The sequence below is a fragment of the Rhea pennata genome, chromosome Z (genome assembly GCF_028389875.1).
Source record: "Rhea pennata isolate bPtePen1 chromosome Z, bPtePen1.pri, whole genome shotgun sequence".
NCBI lineage: Eukaryota > Metazoa > Chordata > Aves > Rheiformes > Rheidae > Rhea > Rhea pennata.
In genome coordinates, this window is record NC_084702.1 from 56,737,439 (window position 1) to 56,761,741 (window position 24,303).

Below are 24,303 nucleotides of genomic sequence, written 5' to 3' on the forward strand. Positions count from 1 at the left end.
TTGTGTCACCTGCACTGTTGCCAGATCCCATGGTATTTTATTTTCTGTATATATCGTTCTCTGCTTGTATTTCCTGTCTACCTCTTAGTCACTTCTTTTTTCTCAAAGACTCAGCTCTGTTTCAGTTACAAGCTTTCTCAGTGAAGCCTGAAGTGAAACGCATGTGGTGTATGTCAATTTTGTAGAATTATCTTTAATATACATGTAACTTTCTGAAATTGCTTTCAGTGAAGCCTCTATATACCTGTGTGGTTGCTAGGAGATAGTATGTGGAGTGTTTCATGGTGTAGCAGATTTTAACTCTTTTGGGGGAGTGTTGTCATGGTGACCAAAATCAGTATTTTCCAGACTTAAGAAGAACTCAGTGCTTGCAGGATTATGGCTTTAGAAAATATATAGTCGCCTCTATGGATGTAAAAATAAATGTACTATACTGACACCTTGTAGAAAGCAGCATGTGTTTGAAATACATTACTTTGTGACTGAGAATATGAGTTTGCAATATTGATGCCAAGCGATTGTCTCCTGTGCGTTACTGTCCTTCCTGTGCCCAGTTTAGTAGTTGCATTTCTACCTCAGTGAGTCACCTGTCTTGCCATGTAGCAATAGCTAACTCTGTTTCCTCATTTTTTGGGGAGCCACTTGTTCGGGACAATTTTTACAATACAAGAAGCTCACTCTGTAGCAGCTTCCACCACTTCCCAGCAGGCTCTGTTGCTTTGGACTTGTGGAGCTTGAATCAGTTTTTCTTTTAGGTGAGGAAGGAGTGCTACCTGCAGGTGTGTTATTTTTTCTGAGTGAGATAACACAGCACTCTGGAGGTAGCCTATAGTTCAGGTACCTATTTTCAACTGAGAGGAACAATTAATCTGTGTGTTCACAAGCTGTATTTTTCCCTTGCAGATCAACCATTTGTGTCAACCACTGATCTAGCCCTTCAGCATCCAAATACTTTTTTTCTTGCCTTTAATATCAGTTATTAAAGAACAAAATAGATTAGAGACATTATATTCCTTTAGATTCCCTTAGTTTCTTGAATAGAGTTATTCTGTAAATTGCTTTAAAAAATTCATGCACCTCTACTCACTGATTCACTCATCTAGTGCCAAGTAACCTGTATCTTGAATATGGAAAAGGTAGAGCTTAGATTTACTTTGAGAAGCCTCTCAGCTATATGGTACTACTTCAGAAACAGATTCCGTATAGAGCTCTTAATTACTTGAGTTGCTTGCTTCTTTCAAAATACAGAACGATTTTTGATGTTGATTTACATTTTTTTGATGGCTTTCCAACACACTTCCTGCCTTGGATTCATACTGCACCCGAGGAAGCAGCATTGTTTCTAAAAGGGTGGAAAATTGGGCTAAAATCAGTTGGTTTCATAGCATGGAAGAGTGGTAGCAAGATTTGCAGAAATACAGACCGTCTGAACTCCTGCACAAAGAATCCCAAATAGATCCACTGGAATGGCATAGAACAACTGTTTGCTCCTTGGTTTCTACAAATTTACAGAGTACACAGCCAAGCATATGTGTGCATGTATATTAGAAAGTGTCATTTAAATAAGAAATCCAAAGACATTGCAGTTAGCTTAGAGACTCTGCATTAGTGGAGACAGTTATGTCTGTTATGAGGTAGGTGAATGAGATGAAATGGGCAGAGTGGAGTTTTGAAGCAATGTAGCTATTAGAAAACAAGTCATTAAACAGATATCTATAAGCGTAGGACAAGCTGTTCTCATAGCCAGTTTGTATGTAGAGCTGTAACATGTTAAATTTAAATACAGTTTTTTTTTAGAGGGGCAGGGAGAATGAATATGAAGGTCAAGGGGTTGCTTCCCACTTCTTTTATGCATGTTTTAATCAAAACAGCAGAATGCTTACCACTATCTTGTAATTTAGTCCTGAAAAAAGATCATGTTAATCTGATGTGAAAGTGGGGCCTTGATCTTCAAAGTTAGCTTTGGAGCTCCTTCCAGTGCTCCTTTTTCCATTTATTCTTAGGTCAGCCAGGGACTGCTGAAAAGGCTTTCTTCTCCCCACCACTGCTGATTCAGAAGCCTGTCTGTTGGAAGGCACCACTGAACTTGTACTTTGTCAATGCTCATCTTTCTCCTGCAGTTATATTTAATAATAATCATCGTGCACATTTATAAAATGCAACTTACCTAATCTAGCCAAGAAATCTCTTTTAGAAAAAGAGGGGTAAAGTGAAACTTCAGTTTTGTGCATGTTTATTTTTGAAGTGAAACAAAGATCTTTTGAAACTTTGAGATACTTTCCCCAGATTAGATAATAACATGGTGACTTAGGTGCTTTCTGGAGATGAGACACCCAGGTTGAATTTTCTGCTTTGCAAGAGTGTGAACAGGTTCTGCCCCATGTGTCCCCAGGCTCCTGGGCTGCTGGCTATTACGGATTTCTCCTCCTCCAAGTTCTAAGAGCTTCCCTGTAATTTGTCCATTTCCAAAGATTGCCTGTCCTGATGAATTACTACTTCCTAAAGTCACAAAGAAAGTAGTTTCCTGAGCAGTGTAATTACATTAGAAAACACCACAAGCTTTCAGGAGAAGGTGTTATATTTCATTTCAAAATAAAATAATTTATATATGTTAAGTAGTTAGAACTGTGTTTGTGCTAAGCTATGTTGTGACTTTGTGGAAGAGGTGAGCAAATGGCATGCAGAACACCTTGCCACTGATTCTTTTCAAGCTGCTTCCTGTTACCTTAGAGGATGCAGTGGGGGAGGCCAGGATGAAAAGGCAAGAGATCTCAAGAGTTTTGATTTCTTTAATTCTCAAGGTCTTAGAGTAGTGGGTAAGTTGGGGAGGCAGAGGGGCTGGCTGCAGCTGCTGGACAGCTCACACAAGTCTCCTCAGAGCTCTGGTAAGGGAGATGCCTGTGCTCACGAGCGCCTTGCAGGCTTCCTTTAAGAGGAATAAAGGATCAAGTTGGCTGGCCTTTTTTTTTTTTTTTTTTTTTTTTTTTTCCTGAGACATAAAAGCTGAACTAGAATACAAAAAAGCATCAGGATGCAATGGCTGGTTAGAGAAGAGGTAGATGAAGTGATGATCTGAGATGGACTAAGCCGAGTGGGACATAATTATTTAAATGAAAAGAAAGCAATCAATCTAGCAGAGGTTTGGACAGTTGTGAAAGGAGCATTTGTCATGGGAATGGTGTAGCAAAAGGGACTGGACAGCATGTGGGAGGAGTGTTTTGGAAAAAAGATAAGTCTTGGTGGCACAGAGTGCACACAAGACATGGGAGTTTTGGGGAGGTATGATGTCCGATTTTAGTGATTTTTGTCCAGATCCTATAGCTACACAGCAATAAAGTAGCTTGTAGCTAAGTGCTGAGAATTTTACATATTATAGCAATCTTCTTGAAAATACTGTTACTGGAGTTTGTTTATGGGCATCTTAGTGAGCATTTAAAGTCACTTGGTTATACATCTGTTTCACTGCAATAGGGAATGCATAGGAGATGCTCTATTTTGTAAATTTGTAGTAACATATCCATTGCTGCCTAAAGCCAGCTAAGCATCTGTGCTTCTCTGTTTTTACTTTTTTTTTCCTATCAAGACAGCAGAGATCTCTCTAAATATATATAAATCTACATAAATTTATATTTGAGAGTGAGAGAGAAGTATGTATTATTTATCTAGACAAGTTGAAGGCTACTAAACAGTCTCTGCCATTGTGAACTATACATTCCTGAAAGGAAAACACTTCTTGGCTTCTCCTGTTTTTTCCTTGTCTGGAGTGCTGCTCCAGACAAACTACACTACTTTGTTGTGGCATCAGGATATTTGGGGGAGAGATGTTGGTAGCTAAATGGATGTTTTTACTGTAAAATAGGAAAGGGAGCTGACTGGGAGGGTCTTGTTGCCCTGAGAAGAGAGGCATTAAAAAAAAAAAGCATAAAAGGGGGGGGAGTATAGCCATCAAAATTGTTATAAAGTAAAATGGGAATAATTCTGGTAAAACTTAAGTGAAATCACAGTGTTTACTCCTGGGCTTCCAGCCCAAATGGGATATTTCCAAAAGAAGATTTGCACAGTTCATTAGCTCTGGGGGTCTGATACACAGGAATGATTTTTATCCGTAATGTCTTCTTTTGAAAGTGACTTTGTATGAAAGTTGTCATTTTATTTGGTGCAGCATTTTTGTGTGTGTGTGAATTCTGATATTTCTGCTCATTTCAGTGACAGATAAGCTGGAGTGAGCAACAGAACTTTTTTTATTTATGCAGCATTAGTAGAATTGTTCACGTTTCAAAAAGATTTTACTTTCTAATGTGACTGAAAACTATGAGTTTGATAGATACCACTAAAGGGACAATCTGAAGACAAAGTTGTGCCAGTCTTGAAATAAGAAGATAATACTTAAAAAAAAATAATAATTTTAAGTTAGATTATGTGCATTTTCGTGTTGGAGATGTCAGACTTTTTCAGATAGGCAGCAAGCTTAGTTAATTAACTGAAAATTTCAGGTAAGAAGCTAGATGTTTAAGATTTAAGAAGGTCAAATGTAAGATACTTGAAAATAAAATAAAAACTAGCTGAACTGATCAACGTTACACTTGACCAGAAGGTGTGGGGATATTGTATGGCCTCTAGTAAGATCATCCAGTGAATTTTATCTGCATGCTGCTCTTGAATTTTTGGGTCCTGCCTGATATATGCAGTACAAAGTCATGTATTTTAAGGGTGTTTCTGGGTTTTGTCCTAATACCTATCATTTTGTCCTGCCATATGCTTATAGAGCTGGGGATGGGTGGGAACCAGGTGGTGAGAAATTCTCATAACAAAAATAGTTCAAACTAGCAGTTTTAGGCTTTGGGCTTAAATTTATTATTTTCCTGCTCTATCAACTTAGAAGGTTCCTTTGTTGTCTGTTTGCGTGTACACTGTTTATTGAAACAACTGATCTACATGCAGATCTTTTCTGGCCCTCTGCCATTTTAGTGGGCTTAGGGACCATGTATACAGTTCAAAGAGCTCAGTAATGAATCATTTTCAAAGAGGGAAATCCTTTTTATGGATTCCACCAGATTTATACAAGAGGTTATTTTTAGATCAAGGATTTTTTTCATTTATAGCATTAAGACATCTGTGACTTCACCTTAGATTTGAAAAATCTGCTATGCTGAAATTAGTTCCTTCAAGGCCATCCTTTTCTGTTCACTTTATTGTTACTTTTCATTTGATTGCAAATAGTCTGCAGACATCTTAAAATCAAAGAGGGCTCTGTATTTCTATAGCTTGCACATTAAGTCCTGTCAGAGAACACTGTTCTCCTGTATGGTTAATGCAGGTGGTTGCCTGTGTTAGCATGATGCTTAATCATCATGCTAACATTTCCTCTCTGGTGTCGATGCATGATGCAGTTTAACTGTTTGAATCTGAAATACATGCATGTTTACAACTTGGTATTTTATGAAGTATGTACAGTTTTTGGCATGTAGCATGTTAAAAAGCAAGTGAATAAAGAATGTCTTCAGGACACCCTTGTTTTATTTGAGAACTTCTGAAGTATAATTGCACAGGATCCACTGGAATAAAATGAAGGAGGATGGAGACAACACGTTTATATTTGCAAAGTGTTTCAATTTGTGTTACTGGTGAAGTAAAATGGATGCTGGAGATGCATTATCATTTTTAGTTGGCGCAGAGGAGCTACACCTGGAAGACGTTGCCATCAGGCAGATTTAGAATGTCTTGAGTAGTAAAGAACAAAAAACTCTGTGTACTTCAGAAATTTTAGGAAAAATCAGGTTAGTTTTGACTGTGGGTATACACTGTAAGAACATTTAACAGAACTAGCTTTCTAATTGATCTCTAGAAGATGAAGAAGGTAAGTAGGAATGATTTTTCTTTTTTTTGTATATCACTTCTTATCAGTAAAGGAAGAATAGTATTTTGTTTCAAAATTTAATGAAAGCTTAAAATACAAAACAGTGTTCAATAATACATGAATCAAAACTTTGTACCTTTCTGTACTTCCTGCCCCAGTGCAGAAATGTTCATACATGTAGTCTGGAAAAACAGCTAAATGGGCATGCTTTTGAGTGAAGCATCTGGACTGATGGACCCTGAGCCACGTAGGAGCACCAGGAGGAAGAGGCGAGTGATAGTAGGGAGTGACTGCAGGGGACAGAGGCACCCATCTGCTGACCTGCTGTCTAAGAGAGGTTTGCTGCTTGCTGGGAGCTTGGTCTGAGATGTAGAGAGACTGACAAAGCTTGTCTGCTCTTCTGACTGTTAGCCCCTGCTGCTCTTCTATGTGGGCATCAGTGATACTGCCAAGAGCAACTTGGAAAGTATCAAATGTGACTACTGAGCTCTGGAAGAGATGATCAGAGGTATGGGGACTGAGGACATTGCAAGTCAACAATTGTCTGTGCAGCTGGAGTTGGCATCAGGATTTTGGTTTCTATAACCGTATGACCCTGTTTGAAGATCAGTATCTGCTTGGGAGAGATGGGATCCACCTCATCTACAAATGTTTCCTGGCTCCAAAAGTAGGATTACATTGCTTGCTGCTCATCTTTGTTTGGTAACTGACTCTTTTTTTGTTTGTTTTTGTTTTTTTACTTTTTGCAATGATGCAATGATATATCTTGCATCTTTGGTTGTGGTCGAGCTGCTAAATGCGCATTCAGGTGAAGAATAAGATGAGTGACTCTTCTTATGGCCAGCTGTAACATCATATGCATTGCTACAGATTTGGCTTTGCTGTCTGTGTTTAATGCTCGCAAAAGTATTTAGTGAGCTATATGAAAATGAAAAATCCCTCCCTTTGAAGGAAAAGATCAAATGGAGCACTAAGAATTTAGAAAGCTGTCTTTAAATAAATACGGCTTCTGACTTGGTTTCCATTACAGTCTAAATCAATCAAAAGAAGCCAAGCAAAGTTTGAATTGGCTTAGTAGACTGTTACTCAATTCACTGTTGTTATGTTTCTTTTCATGGAGAACCTTGTCATATGAGGAAGCATATGAATGAAATGCTTATTTGATATTACTGTCAGCAACAGGATTGTAAAGTTACCAACAGTCAATGGTGTATGCTCTACTGTACAAAAAAATCATGGAGACTTCTGCAATATTTCATGCTGTACACATTTCAGTGATAAGTAATAATCTCAGAAATGTCTGTAATCTACCTTTCAACAGTAGCATAGACAATTATTAAAGCAAGCCACATTAAATAAGACAGACGCTCTTGCAGCTGCTTCGTTTTCCCAGAATGACTCTTTTCACTAGACCTCATTTATAAATCCATGCCAAGTACAAGTATATTTGTTCTATTTCTATTCACAGTCACAGTATCTTCACTAGTCTTCCAAGGATAATGAAGTAATTTGTGGTGGGTACCAGTGAAATCCTATTGTTGATAGTATAATCTAGTTACTTGAACCTGCCTACAACTTTATTGCAATTTATAGCAAGTATCTTTTTCAACATAGAAGAATGAATTAAAGCAACTGGCATGTGTACGAAATGGAGAACAGGAGGATTCCTGCTCTGTCACAGAGGTTGTTCCAGTGCAGTTAAGTGGGAAGGTGTTACCTAACTCCTACTTAATTAGGAGGATAGTTACCAATCCAGAGAAGGTGATTCCACTCTGGAGAAAAATGGTAACTGTGTTTAGAATCACTTCTAGTTACCTTCCAAAAACTTAAAAATCTTCCCTAGCTGGCTCAGCTAAGTGTTTTGATGTGATCCTGTTTTAAGAACATGTGAAAAGAGTTATCAAATGAGTCATTAAAAAAATTCTATGTACATCACGATTGAAACTAAAATTCCAGATTAGGGAATGATTGTCTTTTTTATTTTTAACACCAAAATGGATAAGGATATTTGTTAAGCTTCTTGTAAAGTAAAATGCAAAAATAGCAGTTAATAGATACATATTATTTCATTAGAACACTTATGGGGAGAATTTTGTCTGCAAATACATGTGTCTTGTTACTGAAAACAGTGAAAATATTCTAAAATAGGAAACAGTAAGCATAACCTAGCAATCCGACTTTTATATGAGAATGGTGATTTTTCAGCATTTTCTGTGTATCCATTTCACAATGACTTCTCCCCTTCTTTTTCACCTTTATTCCAAGTGGGTGGGGCTTCCCCCCCCCCCCCCCCCCGCAGGGTTGGGGGGGAGGGAAGGCTAAGGTCACCCTTAAAATCAGATAATGATCCTAATTCAGATAGCAGTGAATCAAGGCCTCTTTTATTTTACAGTATACAAGGCTCACTCCCGTTTCTGAATAGAGCTGTCTGCAAGATTAAGCTAACTATGCTGACTGTTAAATTGTCTTAAAGGCTAGTAAAGCTGTTGTCTCAGACCTGCTGTAGATTCAGGACCATGTAACTGTTGAAATAACATTGAAAATATGACTTCATCTTCACAATCTTGAGGACTTCAAAGCGGCTTAGCTTAATTTTTAATACAAGTTTTCAGAGTAATCTTTACCCCATATATGGGAGTTTCTTTGAAAAACACAATGATTGCAAACAAAACAACATGTCAGATTATGCATTCCTTTAAACCTGTAATACAAAAAGGAGGCAGCCTTCTGCAAAACATGTTACATGAGTTCACAGTCACACTAGACAAATAAGTGAAGGAGAGATCTTTTTAGGATTAATAAATCAAAAATGGCCTGTGTATGTTTTAGGAAGTATCTGAGGCTTGCATCCCCCCATTGGGGAATGGATATAAGAGGTGACGTGTGCTTGCTCTGGTCTTACACTTTTCCCTTGGTGTCCAGTGTTGACCGTTCTGAGAGACATGAGATTAGCTCAGTGGCTTGATGTGACCCAGTACAGCTGCTCTTATTTCTTTGCAATCCTGACCTCCATTGAAGCCTGACTTAGCAAAATATTAAAGCACTTGAGTAAAACCATGCAGCTTGACTGGAAAAACCAGCACACTATTTTGACTTTATGTTTCCTCAGGGTCATTGTGCTTAGAAGAAGTCTAAAACAGCCTTGGGGCAGTTTTAACCTGTGTCTGGTAGCTAAATATAGAAGAGTAGGTTAGCTCTGTGTCACTGGAAAGGTCTAAAAAGACGTTCCGGGAAAAGTGACATTTCCCTAAGAAAAGCTATGTATGTGAGCATTTTTTGTTATATTAACGTTGTGTGGATCATGAAGATTCGAGGCCTAATTCTATGGTGAGCAGTATTAATATATTTGCAATTCTGGGTGTGGAGAATCAAGCTATCCACTGCATTATTATTTATCGTATGGTTTCCACAGATACGGCCAATGAACTAATCAGACTGTTTTATGTGTGCCTAGAAATGGATGTCTTATGTTCAGTGACATAACAATTAGAGATATTTCATTACAGATGTATTTTGTTGTGAGGCCTCTAGCCCAGGGAATCTCATTTATTTTTGAAGAAGCATTTAAACTTTAAGAGTAATTTGCTGTGTAAAGTGCAATATCAGGAAAGGTCTCCTAGGTCAGAGAAGAGTTCCCTAAAGTTTTAGGAAACCATCTTCAGTAATCCCTTTAATTTACCAGAGCCATGAAAAAGTTTACATTTGGTCCTCTCTGATTTTCTAAACTGGAGCTCTAGAAAATCACTCTGAGGAACAGAAGTTTCCTTCTACTTTTCAGGTAAGCTCTCCTCTCTTCTGGTCATCCCTGCTTTTTTCTGTAACATCCAGCTAAGAGCCTTCCAATATGTAGTAATGTACCTAAGTGCATAATGTGACACTTCAGTGTCCAAATTTCAGCCCATTTCTAATATTCCTGCCCTTGAGGTTCACTGTGATCCTGCCCACCTTGCAGTTCTTTTACTTACCCCATTTTCTATAGCTTTTAAAATAACTTTTTCTTTGGCATCCCAAAAAATGCTCTTCTGCAGTCTTGGAACAGGCCAGATTTATTGAATTTCCTCTAGAAAATCACTACTTTTATTAGATCTTATATTAGGCTGACCCAATAAGTTTGGTAAAACTGTATTGAATTTCTTCTTCTATTCAAAAACTCAGTGACTTTATTCTTCCATACAAGCCTGGAACAGTTTCTTAGCATGAATGCGAAAGTGTTGGGCCTATCGTTGCCCAGATTGCTTTCCCTGCTCTCTTAGCAGCTCCTTTTCCCCAGCTCACGTCTGATATTTCTCAGCTTAGAAAACTGACTGTGACTCTGCATGACCGTGACCCTGCAAGAAGTTTATAGAAGTTTCTATTTTCTGTAGTGGGATATGCATTCATGAATAAATACAGTATTAAGGGGAAATAAAATATATATCTATTCAGAGGCCATCTAAATAGAGTTGTAAAGATATAGAGAACTCCAGGAGTATATTCTCCTTTTGTGTCCCCTTGGGCTGTAGTGTCAGAATGTAAATAGTAAGTACTTCTTCAGTGGAGTTGTATAAAACACCGAGTTTAATTCACTAAGGTGAAGAAACCGTACCTGAGTAAAAGCTTTGTTGTTGAAAACTTTGTCGGTGAGTTGGAACTAAACTCTTGCATGACTTTCAGAGACAGGAATTCTAGATAAAGTATTTGGAAGGTGTCAGGCTTTGAACTGTTCAAGAATTTCAAAACCTGTCAGATCTCTTGAAAATAAAATTAACATTCTCCTACAGTTTATTGTACACACACACACACACACACACACGAAATAAACATACACATACATACATATATATATGTACACATATGTATGAGATAAATTCCTTGGGTCAGGAACCATTTTTTGTATGTGTACTGCCCTAGCTCTTGCAAGATTGTTTTCCGTGAATGGTGATCTTAGATAGGTTTGCACTCCAGTAACAGGAGTAAAAATAATGCCAGAGAATTTCATGACTCAGAACAATAGTAGATGAGGGAAGGATGCAACTGAAAGATGCAAGGCTGTCTGTGATGAGTATAGGAAATATTTCCCACAGCTCTGGTTTTGCTTAATTCTGCAAAATACCAAACGTTCTGACCATGCTATCTTTAAGTGTACAAGAAGCCCTTTTTGTCTTCAGTGATACTGCTCATAAAATAAATAAAATTAAACAGATTGCTAGACTTAGACCGTGGTGCGTAAGATTAAGCTTCTGCAGTGTAACGTGGGTGATGGTATTCAAAGTAGACACCTGTACCTGCTTTAAGGAGAGAGAATGTGTAGTAGTCAGCACTGCATTCTGCAATAAGAACTTCTGCTTTCAGCTCTTGAGCGTGGAAGTTCATGTACTGTACATGTGCAGAATCCATGGAAGAACATCTATTGCTGATGCATTTTTTTAGGGAACTGTGTTTTACTACCTATGAATAGCATGACAGGGTAATTTTCTATTCTTTGAGTATTGTGTTGGGAGTGAGTTGAATAATACATCCTAATGATGGACAGGCATTCTGCCCAAATAGAGCTTAGCAAATAAAAGCTGGAGTAGCAGTGAGTTCTCTGTAGAACATTAGCATGACTCTGTAATGATAGTTCTAGAAAGTGACACTAAAATTTGGTTGCATTCCTCCTTATTAAGACTGGAATAAAATGTCAAACCATCTTTTTTCCAGTAAGCTTTTAATGATTTTCCCCCCATCCCGTGAAAATAGCCATGAGTAATACAGAAACTCTTATTGTTTGCTGCATAAGTAATAATTTGTTCTGCTGCAGTGTGACAGCTCAAGGACTATGCAATGCCTTCTTTCTGTACTTCTGCAGAGTGTATTTGGGATGCAGCTGTATGTAAAAATTAAATTTTAATATTAGATGCTGATCCTACCAATATTTACGTAAGTTGAGTAGGAGCAATGAAGTCAATATGACTGCATTCTGATTTGTAAGACTGGATAATTAAATTTCCAGGTTTTTAAGACTCAGTAAGTAAGTTTACAGACTTATCAGGGTAGATCTTACTTTGCAAGGTACGAATATTTCAGGTACATCTAATATGCACTATTGTGTGTTCCACTGGGCTAGACCTTCTCCTTTCTCTGACCACTTCATGATGTGCTGCTTTATCCACCTTGTATCAATACTACTTCCACTCTTACTCACTTTTCATTTGTATTTGGGTGATGCTTATAGGATCAGTCAGCCTGGCCCCCTGTTGTACAAGGCATTATAAAAGTGAGAGGCGATTGTTGCCTCTGAGATTTGTAATCTAAATAGATGAGACAAGCTGCATAAACATTTTAGTTTTGATTGGCAAAATAGAGAGGTTTAAAATGCAAGGCATTGTGTACTTCCCATAAGGTGATACCCAGATGCTGCTGGATGCATTATTTGCAATAGCTCCATCAAAATTAAAATAGAAGCTTAAACTGAATTAAATACGATCATGAATAAGTCAGTGCAAAGGCCTCTGAGTTAGTTATTTTGATGATGATTTGGCTTTAATTTTTGTTATCCCTACATTTTTTAGTGTGTGACATAGCACAAACTTTTATGCTAATAGTTTATAACTGCATAATAAAAGGATTTGGTGAGCTGGAGCCTTTGTTACTGGGGAGACCGTCACTCATGATATTTGAGAAGTAGAGTCTGCTTTGGAATTACTTCTCCCTGTAGATTTCTGATAAAAGAATTGATCGCAAAACCATTAATTTTAAACATTTAATGTAAACAACTATATGCGTGTTTTGGATTTTAAAATCAATGCTCAATCGTAATGGAAGAAGTGTACATACAGTCCTGTTATCTTGAAAACTCAGGAAGCTAATATTCCTTGCTTTACATGGTAGTTGTACTGTGTGTTTATAATTTGAAAATCTTTATTACTATTATTTTAATAGAGTTTCTAGAAGTAATTCTAGGGCATATCCCGTGGATGCTGAAACTTGAATTGAACAGACCAAACTAATGGGCTTCAGCGGCCTTTCCCCAGACTCAAACAATCAAGAAAGAACTGTGAAGCAAACACCGCCTGTCAGTGGAAAGGAGTGAGGGAGAGAAGCTAAGGAGAGAATATTTTGTTTTTGAAGAAACCGAGGAATATCCTATTCCTGACTAGTGCTTATCTTGCTGATTATGTAAGATTTAGATCAAAGTTCGCATCTAAATTTTCTAAATGAAAATTCATCTCTTTGTTACGCTTTCTGTTTTCTATGTTCCAGCAAGAGGAATGTAGTGTTGCTTTTCATAGAATCAGTAAGGTTGGAAGGGACCTCTGGAGATCATCTAGTCCAACCTCCCAGCTCAGCTTTTGGGCTGAGATAGGATATAGATGCTCTAAAGGGGCTGTCAAAGGAAGAGATAAATGGACTTTGCTGAACCTGGAAGTATTTCTTTCCAGCTGTGCTCACCTATGATAAGAAGTAAGAGGAAGTGGTAGTAAGCCAAAGCTCTGGTAGTAACATCTGTCATATGTCTCTAAAGAAGAATCCTGCTAACTATTCTGGCTTAATAGATAGTAATACCTGTATTGAATATTGCTGGAGAAAAGGTAAACTAAAAATCATGCATCCCTTAGGTCAAAAAGTTGTCTTGCTTTTAACCCTTGAAGTAGTGTCTGCCATAACACTTATGTGTACACTTGCAAATCAGTATTTGAAGCTCTGCTTCTGACTGCTTTCAGAATATTGAGAGGCATAGTCTTAGTGCTTTTGAAGATAAGAGAGAACATTGCCCAGTTCTCTCAATTATACTTGGTCTTAATTTGATTGTTTTCAAAAAATAGTGTATGATTTATATGTAATGGATGCCAAGAAAACTGAGATTGCCTTCTTGGTAGGAAATCAGGTAGGTTGTCTATCTGAGTCCTAATGGAGTCCTAATACTAGTCTTACTGGGACCAATGCACAGATGACAGGCCTTGAATCCATGTAAGAAAAAATTGGGGAGAGGGGGAATTTTCTTTAAAAACCTGCAGGATTGCTTCCAACTTCTTTTGGAAGCCCTAATTTACAAATTGTAGCAATAAATGGAACTCAGAATATTCTTTATGGATTGCTTTTTTGTTTTGTTTTTTTAAATTTCACAGTTGCTGCTGTGAGTAGAATTGAGGACTGATCCGCAATGGCAGCTTATGTGCCTGAATTAGCAAAATAATACAGATGTCTTTTCTACTTGAATTTTACTGCCTGTTATGATAATGTATTCATAAAGAAGCTGCTATCAGTGTGTGAACAGAATGCAAAAAATCTTAATATAATATTGTTACTTCAGTTGTCATTTTATACCAGGCATACATTTGTTACATTAGAGCTCAAAAAATTATTTTACACGTGTCAGCTTGCTTGTTCAAGAAATTGTCTAAAATCAGTTGCAATTTAGTGCATTAGTCAGTGCATTTTGTCTTTTTCAATTCCCTTTTTCTTAAGGATGTTCCAGGTCTTGTGACCTATTCTTGATAGCTGCCCTTTGTTGCCCTCTCTTTCCCCTTTCTCTTCCAAAGGTTTGCCTACATCCTGTTGGTTTACTTCTCTTTTCTTTCCACTGATTTGAGATTGCAAACAGCAAGATTTGAGTGTCACCACTCTCTATAATTGCTTTAAATTTGATTAATAATGTTGCGGGGGGGAATAGAGTGATAAATACATAGAAAACAGATCTATTTTATAGTACTTAATTTCCTAATTTTTAATTTGAGACAAAAGGTAGGAAACTATGTAGAGTGGAATGAGGATGAAGAAAGAAAGATACAAATCCTAACATTTGTTCCTGCAACTGATTCCAGTCAGATCTTTGCAGCTTATAATCAGTTATAAGGGCAGACTCTGAGAACCAAACTCAAAAATAACTTAAACATCCAATATGTTGTCAGCTGTGTAATTCACAAAAATCCTGTTTAGCATCCTGTTTAGCCATTTGACCCCTAGACTTCTAGGTTTTTAAGAGTAGTTGTACATACCCCAATTGGCCTGCTGCCAACCTTAGCTGTGCTAAGATAAGTGATGTTTGCACATACTGCACACTGAATATATGGAGTTCACAATCAGAGACATTTCTATGGTAGGTCTCCTGAAGGACCAACTCAGGTTGGTAGTCTCAGAGTGCATGTGACATGCAGGGACAGCATGGGCTGGCTCTGCAGCAGTGACCACTTTCATTTAAGAGCACAGCTAGGCTGAGAGAGAGAGAATCATTTATCTGGTGTATGACAGCCTGTGCTCAGTCTACCCTGAAGGCTTCAAATGCATCTCTCCCAGGAGAATTCTCCCCCACCAGATGAAGGCAGGCTTGGTGAGCAGGAGGGACAGAGAAAGGAAGTTGGACGTTGCCTAAGGTCCCTTAGAGAACTCAGAGAGCAGGTCTGTTGGTGGAAAGAAAGGGTGACCTGAGGTGGTTATCGAATGAATGAGTTGGGAAAGGATAGTGTGTGGAAAAGCCATGAAAGTCAGGCCAAAAGCCAGTTAGCTCACTACCTGGCCTTCCACAGCAGGAGCGCGGGGAGAAGGCAAGCATGTAGTGATGTATCCCCAGTTTATTCTCTGAGCCTTTATCAGTTTATGATTAAGAGGCTTTCTGAGTCAGAGATGGTGTATTTACGATAATAGCTCTTCATTTTTCTCCTGTAAGTGTATCTCTTCTTGAAGCTGCATTAATTGCTATTCAGGCCAAGTAACAGCTGGAGTTGACAAAGAAGCAAGTGGGAGACTGCAGGCAGAGTGGCCAAATGTTAAACTACAGAAAAATGCCAGTGGATGGGAGTTGAATGAACCAGAAGCAACAAAAACATAGAAGGAGAGAAGAAAGACTGAGATACAGTTCTGTAAAAAAGACAAGACAGAAAGAAAAGCAGAGAAGGAAGAGAGGAGTGGAAGGTTGCTGAACACTGGAAGAGAAGCTGGATACCGTGGTCACAGACTGATCCACAACAGGAATGTTAGAGAACAGCTGTGAACCCTGTGTCCCTAAGGGAATTCTGAGAGCGCATAAGGCTAAGATCAGTGTTGAGGTCACACATTTGTATTTTTTTTCAGAATTAGAATTGGGCCAGGAAAAAAGGGAAGGAATTAGAGGTTGTAAATAGTGGCATAACAGGGTATGGAAACAGGAATAACCAAAGGATGGTTTGAAGGGTGAACCTTTAGCAGAAATGTGAATGGGAGGAGGGGAAAAGTTGTACCAGAGAATACTGTGAAGGAGGCACAACCAGGAAAGATACAGCCAGGGAATGAAAGGAAGCAGGGAACATAGTGGTGTAGTGAGAGCCCTAGCTCAGTTACCAGTTAGAAAACCAAAAGGACAGAGGTCTGAAAATTTACTACAAAGGGAAGAGGTGCATTAGTACGAAAATAGTTCCGGTGGCTTACCTTGGCTGTCAGTAAGTAATGAAAGAAAGAGATGTAGCTGGTAGGAGGAAGGAGCCTTCAGGACAAAATAGTCTCTTGGCCCCCTTGGCATCTGCACAGGGCCTGCTGCCTGCCCGTGTACAGGTACAGCTTTTCAATCAGCCTTTCTGTCTGGACCTTTTCCAGGAGACTGAACTGCCCAACAGATTTGCTTCATCTCTTGGTTGGCTCTAGCTGCTATTCATTTCTCTGGAGCAATCAAGAACTATTCAAGACCTTTTTACTCTAAGTAGTCTAATAACCAGTTATACCGGTTGTGTCACTGATTATTGACTGTGTAAGTTACAAAGGCTGTATACATCTTCAGTCATTTGGTGGGGTAATGAGAATTGGAGATTTAAAAGGGTGGAACTTCAATGAAGTGGTAAGTACATTTTGCTTAATGGAACTGCTGTGATAGTAAGGTAATGGAGGATCACTGGTTTATTTTAAAACAGCATTTAAGAAAATACAGTTTGCTTTGTCTTTTATTGTTTGCCTAATAGGTGATTCCTATGGAAATGGTCTAGGAGGTTACAGTGATATTGGAAATAATACTGGACAGTTTAAAATGTTAAAACAGAAAATCTTAAGTATTTTTAAGCTTTTATTTTTCTCAGATGTTTAGTTAATGATTTCTTTGCTTCTAACCCAATGTCTGTTCCTCTGCTCATTTGAAATCATGAATTTCTGATTCCTCTGTGGAAACCAGGCTTGGCTCCACATGTTTTACCAGCAAAGTTTATCAAGAGCTGCTGTACTAATTGATTTAGGTTGCAAGTCTATTTGCAGTTCTTCCTGGCAGTCGATAAAATAATGAGAGATGTATTGAAATAGGAAATAATCAGCAGTGAGATATTTGCTGAAGTCAGGAAATGAGCAGAGGTATGGTTGTGATACCACTCATATGCAACATCCACATGGTCAGATTCTTCTGGGATTTAGGAAGATGTGAACTTGAGTTCCTTCAGGCCAAGGAGAGAAGCACAGGACTTTTATGGAGACTAGGCACTCATATCATCATTCTTACTGCCTCCTCCAGCAGTGTCTTAAAAGTGAAAAGTGAGTCAGCCATTTGTATCTGGAGCAATTTGAGCATACAAATTGAGGTGAGTGATTCAGCTTGTGAAATGCTAGTGAAACCAAGCTTGGAACTCCAAGTCCAGGAAGGAGGATTTTGGACTTACTCTTTGCTGTTTCTGATGAGATTGTTTATTAGTCCTTCCTCTGCTCAGGATCATTACTAGTCTTAATTTGGGTGTCTCAACTGTCTGTGTGTTGTATAAAAAATGTAGTTGACCAGCTTAGGGCCTTGTGTGGGAGTTTTTTGTTTGTTTGTTTGTTGAAGTGACCACTCTTTAAAGGAAACTGTGAAGGGATCGGTAGACTTTCATGCACAGATCTACATTTTAGACACAATTATTCCCTTTTGGACAAAACTAAGTAAATTAAACCTGATGTCTTCTGAGGTGGCAGCACAGTGTAAATAGTGCATTTATGATGCCAATTCCCTAGTAGCATTGAAAAATGGATAATAAAATGGATATCTGTGTCCTCTCAGCCCCAGCTGGGAGCCCCAGGCTCCCAGTCCCTGATCAATATATTTTAGGATAGTCAGAGCTGTGTATTTTTAAAAAGAAGCTTTTGGGCTGATATGATATCTGCTGGGTATTCTTCTTATTACAGCATCTTTTATTAAGACTACTTAAACTATTTTTTTAATCGAAGTAAGTCATGATCATAGAATCACAGAATGGTAAGGTTGGAAGGGACCTCTGAAGGTCATCTAGTCCAACCCTCAGGGGACTGACCCCACGACCTTGGCATTAGCAGCACCACAGTCTAACCAACTGAGCTAAACCTGCCCCCGACCCTATAAAAGAACGTACAGGAGTTTCCTCTATAATACCACTGGGGCATGAATGTGTTTAGTTTTTCTTTTTTTGGGGGGGGGGGGAGGGGGCGGGCGGGGAGGGAGGTGTGGCGAAAGGTTGGGAGCTTTCAGAGAACTCTAACCTTATTCATTACCTTTTAGTTGATGTTCAGTGTTAACTTATATTTCTATTCTGATATGCTTACTTGCGTTAAGTTCCATTCCCACATGGCAGCAGCTCAAGTGGGAAGTGAAGCTTTTGTGTGAGAAAAGGAGAGGTTAATTACAGATATATTGGGGGCAGCTTTTGCTTTGGAAAACTGTGACAGGCTCTTTGTAGTTTGATCTCTTGAAGTACAGCCTGTGGCCACCTTCTGACGTATATTGTTGGGCTGAGAAGAATCAACTCTGTGATGCATGAAGTCCAGCATGTCAGTGATACCTATACATAATTCCACTGTCTCACATGCAAGTGAGGCTGTTAATACTTAACAAAGTATTGTATCTTATAAGGAAGAAAACTGGTTACCGGTAACTTCATCCATATTGAATGTTTATCCACATTCCTTTGAAAAATACTAGATTTAAAAACAAGGCAATACCCCAACAAAACACTCAAGCTAACAAGCAATGCAGAGCAGAGTGTTGCAGAAATAAGATTCCAGGATTTCTGAGTGTCAGAGCAAATCCCAGGAATCTGCCTGCAAGCAAGGTTTTGTTCTGTATGTGACTTGCAGTGCTTAGTTACTTGGGGTAATTAGTGTTAGAAAAGCAGAGAATCTACCCTTTTAGAGACTGTGAACTTGTAAATAATCCTCCATGTGGATAAGGGAAGGAATAGTTTAAGAATGCGCTGGTTGTTTTTCCTTACATACATGCATCCATGGGAGGATACAGGTATTTCTCAGTTGGTCACCAATATTCTGTAATTAATAATCTGAAGTGAAACAAATTGGTAATGTACAGGAAAAGTGTATTGAATGTATCAGCACACAAGAACTATAAAAGGTTGTCCAGTTTCTAGGAATTATGGCAACAAAGCAGCCATAACCAATGTTTGCTGGCTTTCTTGTGATAGCATTAAATCATGATGTTCTCTCATGCTGTCATGTCTTCTGAAAATGATGTGACTGACATGGTAGTAAAGCTTTTTTCTGCAAACTAAAGGCTATGGATCTGGAAAACAATCTGTAATCCAAACAAATTTTATTGTGTGAGAAATCACTTTTTTTTTTTAAAGCCAAGTACAGTAAAATATTAGTCTCAAATATATTTCACAAGACTTTGAAGCTCTGTATTATTTTCAAATGAATAAGGCAATATTTTAGACAGAAAAAATAACTTTGTGTAGTCTTAGGCAAAATGTAAGTCTTTTTGTGTAACCAGGTACTCTGTTGTGGGGAGAGGAAGGAAAGGGAGAGGTATTTCTTCTTTTTCTTATTTAAAGGCCTACAATTTTTCAACATAAAGGCAAAGACAGAATTAAGAGTTTGGTAAAAACATGTTCAAGATATTCAAAGTAACTAAAATAAGGCAGCTAGTCATGTGCCTTTGAGAATCCTTCATAGTTCTATCCGATCTTTCATTCTTGCTTCTAAAAAGCAATCTTGTTAAGAACAAGACTGAAAAAAACCCTCTATTACTCTTATTTAGCAGGCTTCAACTACAGAGATACAGATTGGGCCCATGAGACTGACACAAGATCCAATTCAGGTAAGATGTTCTTTCAGTTTCTTGATACAATCAATTTAGTTTAAATGGGTGAAGAAATTAAGGTTCAACCCTTATAGTTAAGCATAATGTTTTCATTTTACTTGTGCAAGGACTGTGCGATGGATAATTGGCATTTTGGTTTATCTAATTGCCTGAGAAGAGACCTGCCTGTAATGTAAACTGGTAAACAAGGAGCTCAGATTTCCATTAACATAAAATCATTCCTTTTATATGTCCTGTCAGTAGGAATATATTTTGTGTGTGCATTAGCAAGAAAAAAGCTGTCTCTCTGAATGTTTAAAACTGTTCATCTCTGCTATAGTGCATCAGAAAACTGCATTATGAAGTCTAGGTATCAGGTGAGTTTTGCTGAAGGACTATGCAACAGGACAGAGAACTGAGCTTTGACAGGTCACAAGTACAAGAAATAGGATGAGTTCCAGTGAGAAATGTTGATTTTTGGCTTAACATGCAACAGCTTTTGCACATCTTTGCTGCTATTTCTGTATCTACTGTTTCTGTGCCAGTAAACAGATGCCAAGAGTTATTTTTTAACTTACAGTGTTGTGTTTTAGAGCTCTCAGATGATAGGAAATAATATCATCTTAGTCTTTAACATTGCTTCTGTGATGCAGTGGTCGTCTGAACTAACATTTTGTCTTGGATCACTTAGCTCTGTAAAATACAGAGGTATCTAGTCAACAATTTACCCCCCCCCCTTTTTTTCCCATTTCTTACTTTGGGAAGCAAAGCCTACATATGGGATAATGGTTTTTCTCAAGGAAAATAAATTATGTATATATGCATCATAGAGCTTTACATTTTTATTTCTATATTAAATATCCAGTCTCAATAATGACTTGATCTGATAAAACAGTATATTTATGTGACAATCTTGTTGGAGAGTAACTTCATCAGGGGAGCAGAGTCTGTGTTTTTATAAGGAATTTTAACATAAATGTGTGGAATTGTTCATGGAAAACATGTTCTTCAGGCTGGGATAGTCTTAAGATAGTCAAGAAAATATTTAGCAGGTAGGAATTCTCTCAATTTATGTCAGCATTCTCCTTGTGCTTTGTAGAAACTATATTAGTCAAAATACCATAGTATCAGAGTTGTCTGTATTGATGTAATTTAACTGAACAAGTACCATGAAAGAAGAGAAAATGTTTTGCATTTTTGTTTAAAAAAGCTTTTGACATTTTTCTTCTTGGTGTCTAGTAAGGTGTGGGTGGTATTTTTGTCCCTACGTCATTTAAGAGAGAATCTCTGATACTACAGAAAGTATATCTTAAGTACAACCATTAACTAAAGACTTTTCCATAAAGGCATTGCCATACATTGACTTATTTACAATAACAGAAAAACACTTTGTGTTAACTCAGTTGTGGAACAAATTACATTACCTCAGCTATTCTGGCAAGTATTGCACACACCCACTCATTTAAAAACACGTGCATTAACCTTTTATTCCATTTTGACAATAGAGTTGCATATTTCTCTATGCAGTGCAAACAGCTACTGAATATCATGTTTTAAATGTCTGTTTGTTGGTGCTTAGTTTTATCCATAATTGTCTGATAAATTAGTTTCGCTTACTAAAACAATTTTCACTGAGGCTTTTCTTAGCAATGTTCCTTTTATTTTGGTGCGTGATTTAAACTATTGTTTGGCACCAGAACACCTATGCCAACCTGGAAATAGCCTGTAATTTTTGTGTGAGAGGTGCAGGCCTGTTGCTGTGACTATGGTCTGCCATAAAACATTCAATAGATTCCACATTCTTAATCTTGGAGCTTGTCTTGGGTTTTGCCTTTTGGTAGAAGATAGCTTCTAATGGCCAAAGAGCTGACTTGTATCAAATCTCATTCATGCTTTTGGCAGAATTGATTGAAGTCAAGCCTCTTATGCAACTGATTAATTTGTGGGATTGGACCATAAATAAAATCCATTTTCAGTTTCTGTGGAGTACCTTGCAAAACAAGAAAAAAAAACCTCCATCTGCAACCATTAATAACTGTTAAAATAAAGCTAGAGAGTGAGTGACAGTAACTGTAATAATACGCACTACCAAAGCAAGCATTTAAGGTGATGTGTGACATCATCTGCTTAGAATTTTCATATACAAGAAATAATTCTGGTTGTGTGCTAGTAAAGTTACTGTGGTGCTGATCCTGCATTCATGGATTTCATGAGCATATTGAAACAGTGACTGACTTTACGGTTGTCCTTCTTGTCTTGCATATTAGTAACTGCATTCTCTCCTTTTCGTCTTAGCAAATACAACTTTCTCTCTTTGAGAAAACTGCTACAGAGTTTTTCTGGCATCTATGATCATTTCTTTTATTTACAATAAAAGAAAAACACATCTTGTGATTTATCTTGTGATGTAATCTTGTCCTCCATTCAAATACCACACTCCCCTCTTAAAGCCTTAGTTGCTCATCACCTCTTTTACAGCATTAACGTCAAACTCCATTTCTGTTCTGCTAATGATGGTCTCCCCTACAGAACTGTGATTGAAGCATTTATATGATTCCCAGCATTTAACTATTCTCGCATGCCAGTTTTAGGTGTAACAAGTTTATTCTTAACTATTTCAAAGCCACTGATGTCTTCTGCTTTTAAAACTCTTGTGCTGTGATACCTGCAGGAACATAAAAATAATTAGGTGATGTGTGCTATGACTTCTTAAGCTGCTGTTTGTAACATTCTCATTGTTTCTGTGTGGTATCCTGTGTTTCTTCTGTTTTATTTTGAGATCTTTGAGGCAAATCTGCCCATTTTCTGTATTTGCATGATAAGATGGGGCCAAGACATGCAATAGTTGTGCAGTACAAATACTCAAAAGGATGATAAGATTCCAATATATCACCAAAAATGTGAATTATGTCAGCAGAAGACTGCACTTCTCCTAACTGAGCAAAATGATCTATTTACAGTAAAAATGAATAATTATATATATATATATATATATATATATATATATAAAAGTCTTTCACCAAGAGACATGCGTTGAATTTGAGCTTTTCCTTGACAGTGTGATTCAAACAAATTGTTAAATTTTTACCTTGATCTTGAGAGCATATCTTGCAGTATACTTGCAAAGTTCTACTTAGTCTGTTTTAATGGTTTACAGTAAAATTCATACAATTTTTTAATGAGAAAGCATAGCAATAATATGCTAACTGTACCTTTTAAAATTACTGTTTTCAGAAGGATTCACATGCTTTTAATTAGCTACCAGTGGGGGACTGGGCAGTTTAATTATGCTCCAGTATTTTGCAGCTGGTAAATGACTGAATTTTGCAATCTTTTATTTCTAAAATGGGGATGTCAAGAGCAGGAAAAAGACAAAAAGAATGCACCATGAAAAACCTGTTTGCTGACAACATTGTACTGATCAGACTAGGAACAAAATAAAGCTAATAGCAGTTGGAACCAAACAGAAGATTGCATCAGAGTAAGGTCCCGACCTGAGTATCCACAGGCAGAGGTCTACAACTTAACCATGTAACTGCTTTCAGAGACTTTAATAACTGTAAATAAGTGAGCTATTGTATAGAGAGACAGCTGTTATCTTGGATGCTAAGTGACAGTAACCCAAATCTGCTTATTGTTAGCTACTCTGTTGTTAACTACTCTTTCTAATAAATTAAAACTTCTAGATGTATTTTTTAATACTTATTGAAATTCCTAGCACATAACTTTCTTTGATGTTTAAAGAAACCTGGAATGATAGTACTGCCACAGTAACGTTAATTGCTTTGTTTATTGTTTAGAATTCAACAATCCAGACAGCTGAAGATAAGAGAAAAGTTATGGTTGCCTTGTCTAGCTTCTAGGCTGATGGTGTTGAATTTCACATGGTGACACCACAGTTACACAGAGCAGCACTGATAAAGGGTTGTTGACCTTTCTCATAGGCATTTTGGGGAAAATATTGCATGCTTTGCTCAGTTAGATCATTTCAGTGAAGTTGGCCATGACATTTATGTGTGAAATGAACAGGATTTTAGTTTACACATAGATTATTCTTAGTCTGCAGCCTTTCAGTGCAATTTGAATAGCTGTGGAAAAACTTGCTTTCTTGATGCCTTTCTTTTTTGCAGCATGTTTCTGCTATGCCAATCTTCTTCACCTGTGTCACAGAGTGGCATGGTTAGTGATAGGCTGCTGTGGTAATTATGTGCAAATTGTGAAGGAGAGTGTGTATGTGACTTGTGTTGCTGACTGTAATTTATACACTGCTAGTAAACATTACAGGGCAAGACAGAAAAACTCTTCCCTTCTAAAAATGTATTTTCTTAAAAATAAGTAGTACACAATTACAGCTGTGTTCAGCATGTATTCTGTGTGTCACTTAGCAAAGAGATTTCCTACAGTATCAAATTTGTTTTTTAGAAAAGCATCTTAGCATGCATCCTAACTGATACTCTGTTTGTGTGTGAGCAATTCCTCAAGTGTTCAGCTGATGTTG

At 37.6% G+C, this 24,303-nt stretch overlaps 1 protein-coding gene across 1 annotated transcript in view; it reads left to right on the plus strand.

Annotated features, from left to right (window-relative positions):
- Positions 1–24,303, plus strand: part of PDE8B (phosphodiesterase 8B) — a 66,667-nt gene that overhangs the window by 6,764 nt on the left and 35,600 nt on the right. Inside the window, exon 2 of the mRNA XM_062599026.1 lies at positions 19,764–19,823. Coding sequence (XP_062455010.1) covers positions 19,764–19,823 — 60 coding nt within the window. The remainder of the gene's footprint in view (positions 1–19,763; positions 19,824–24,303) is intronic.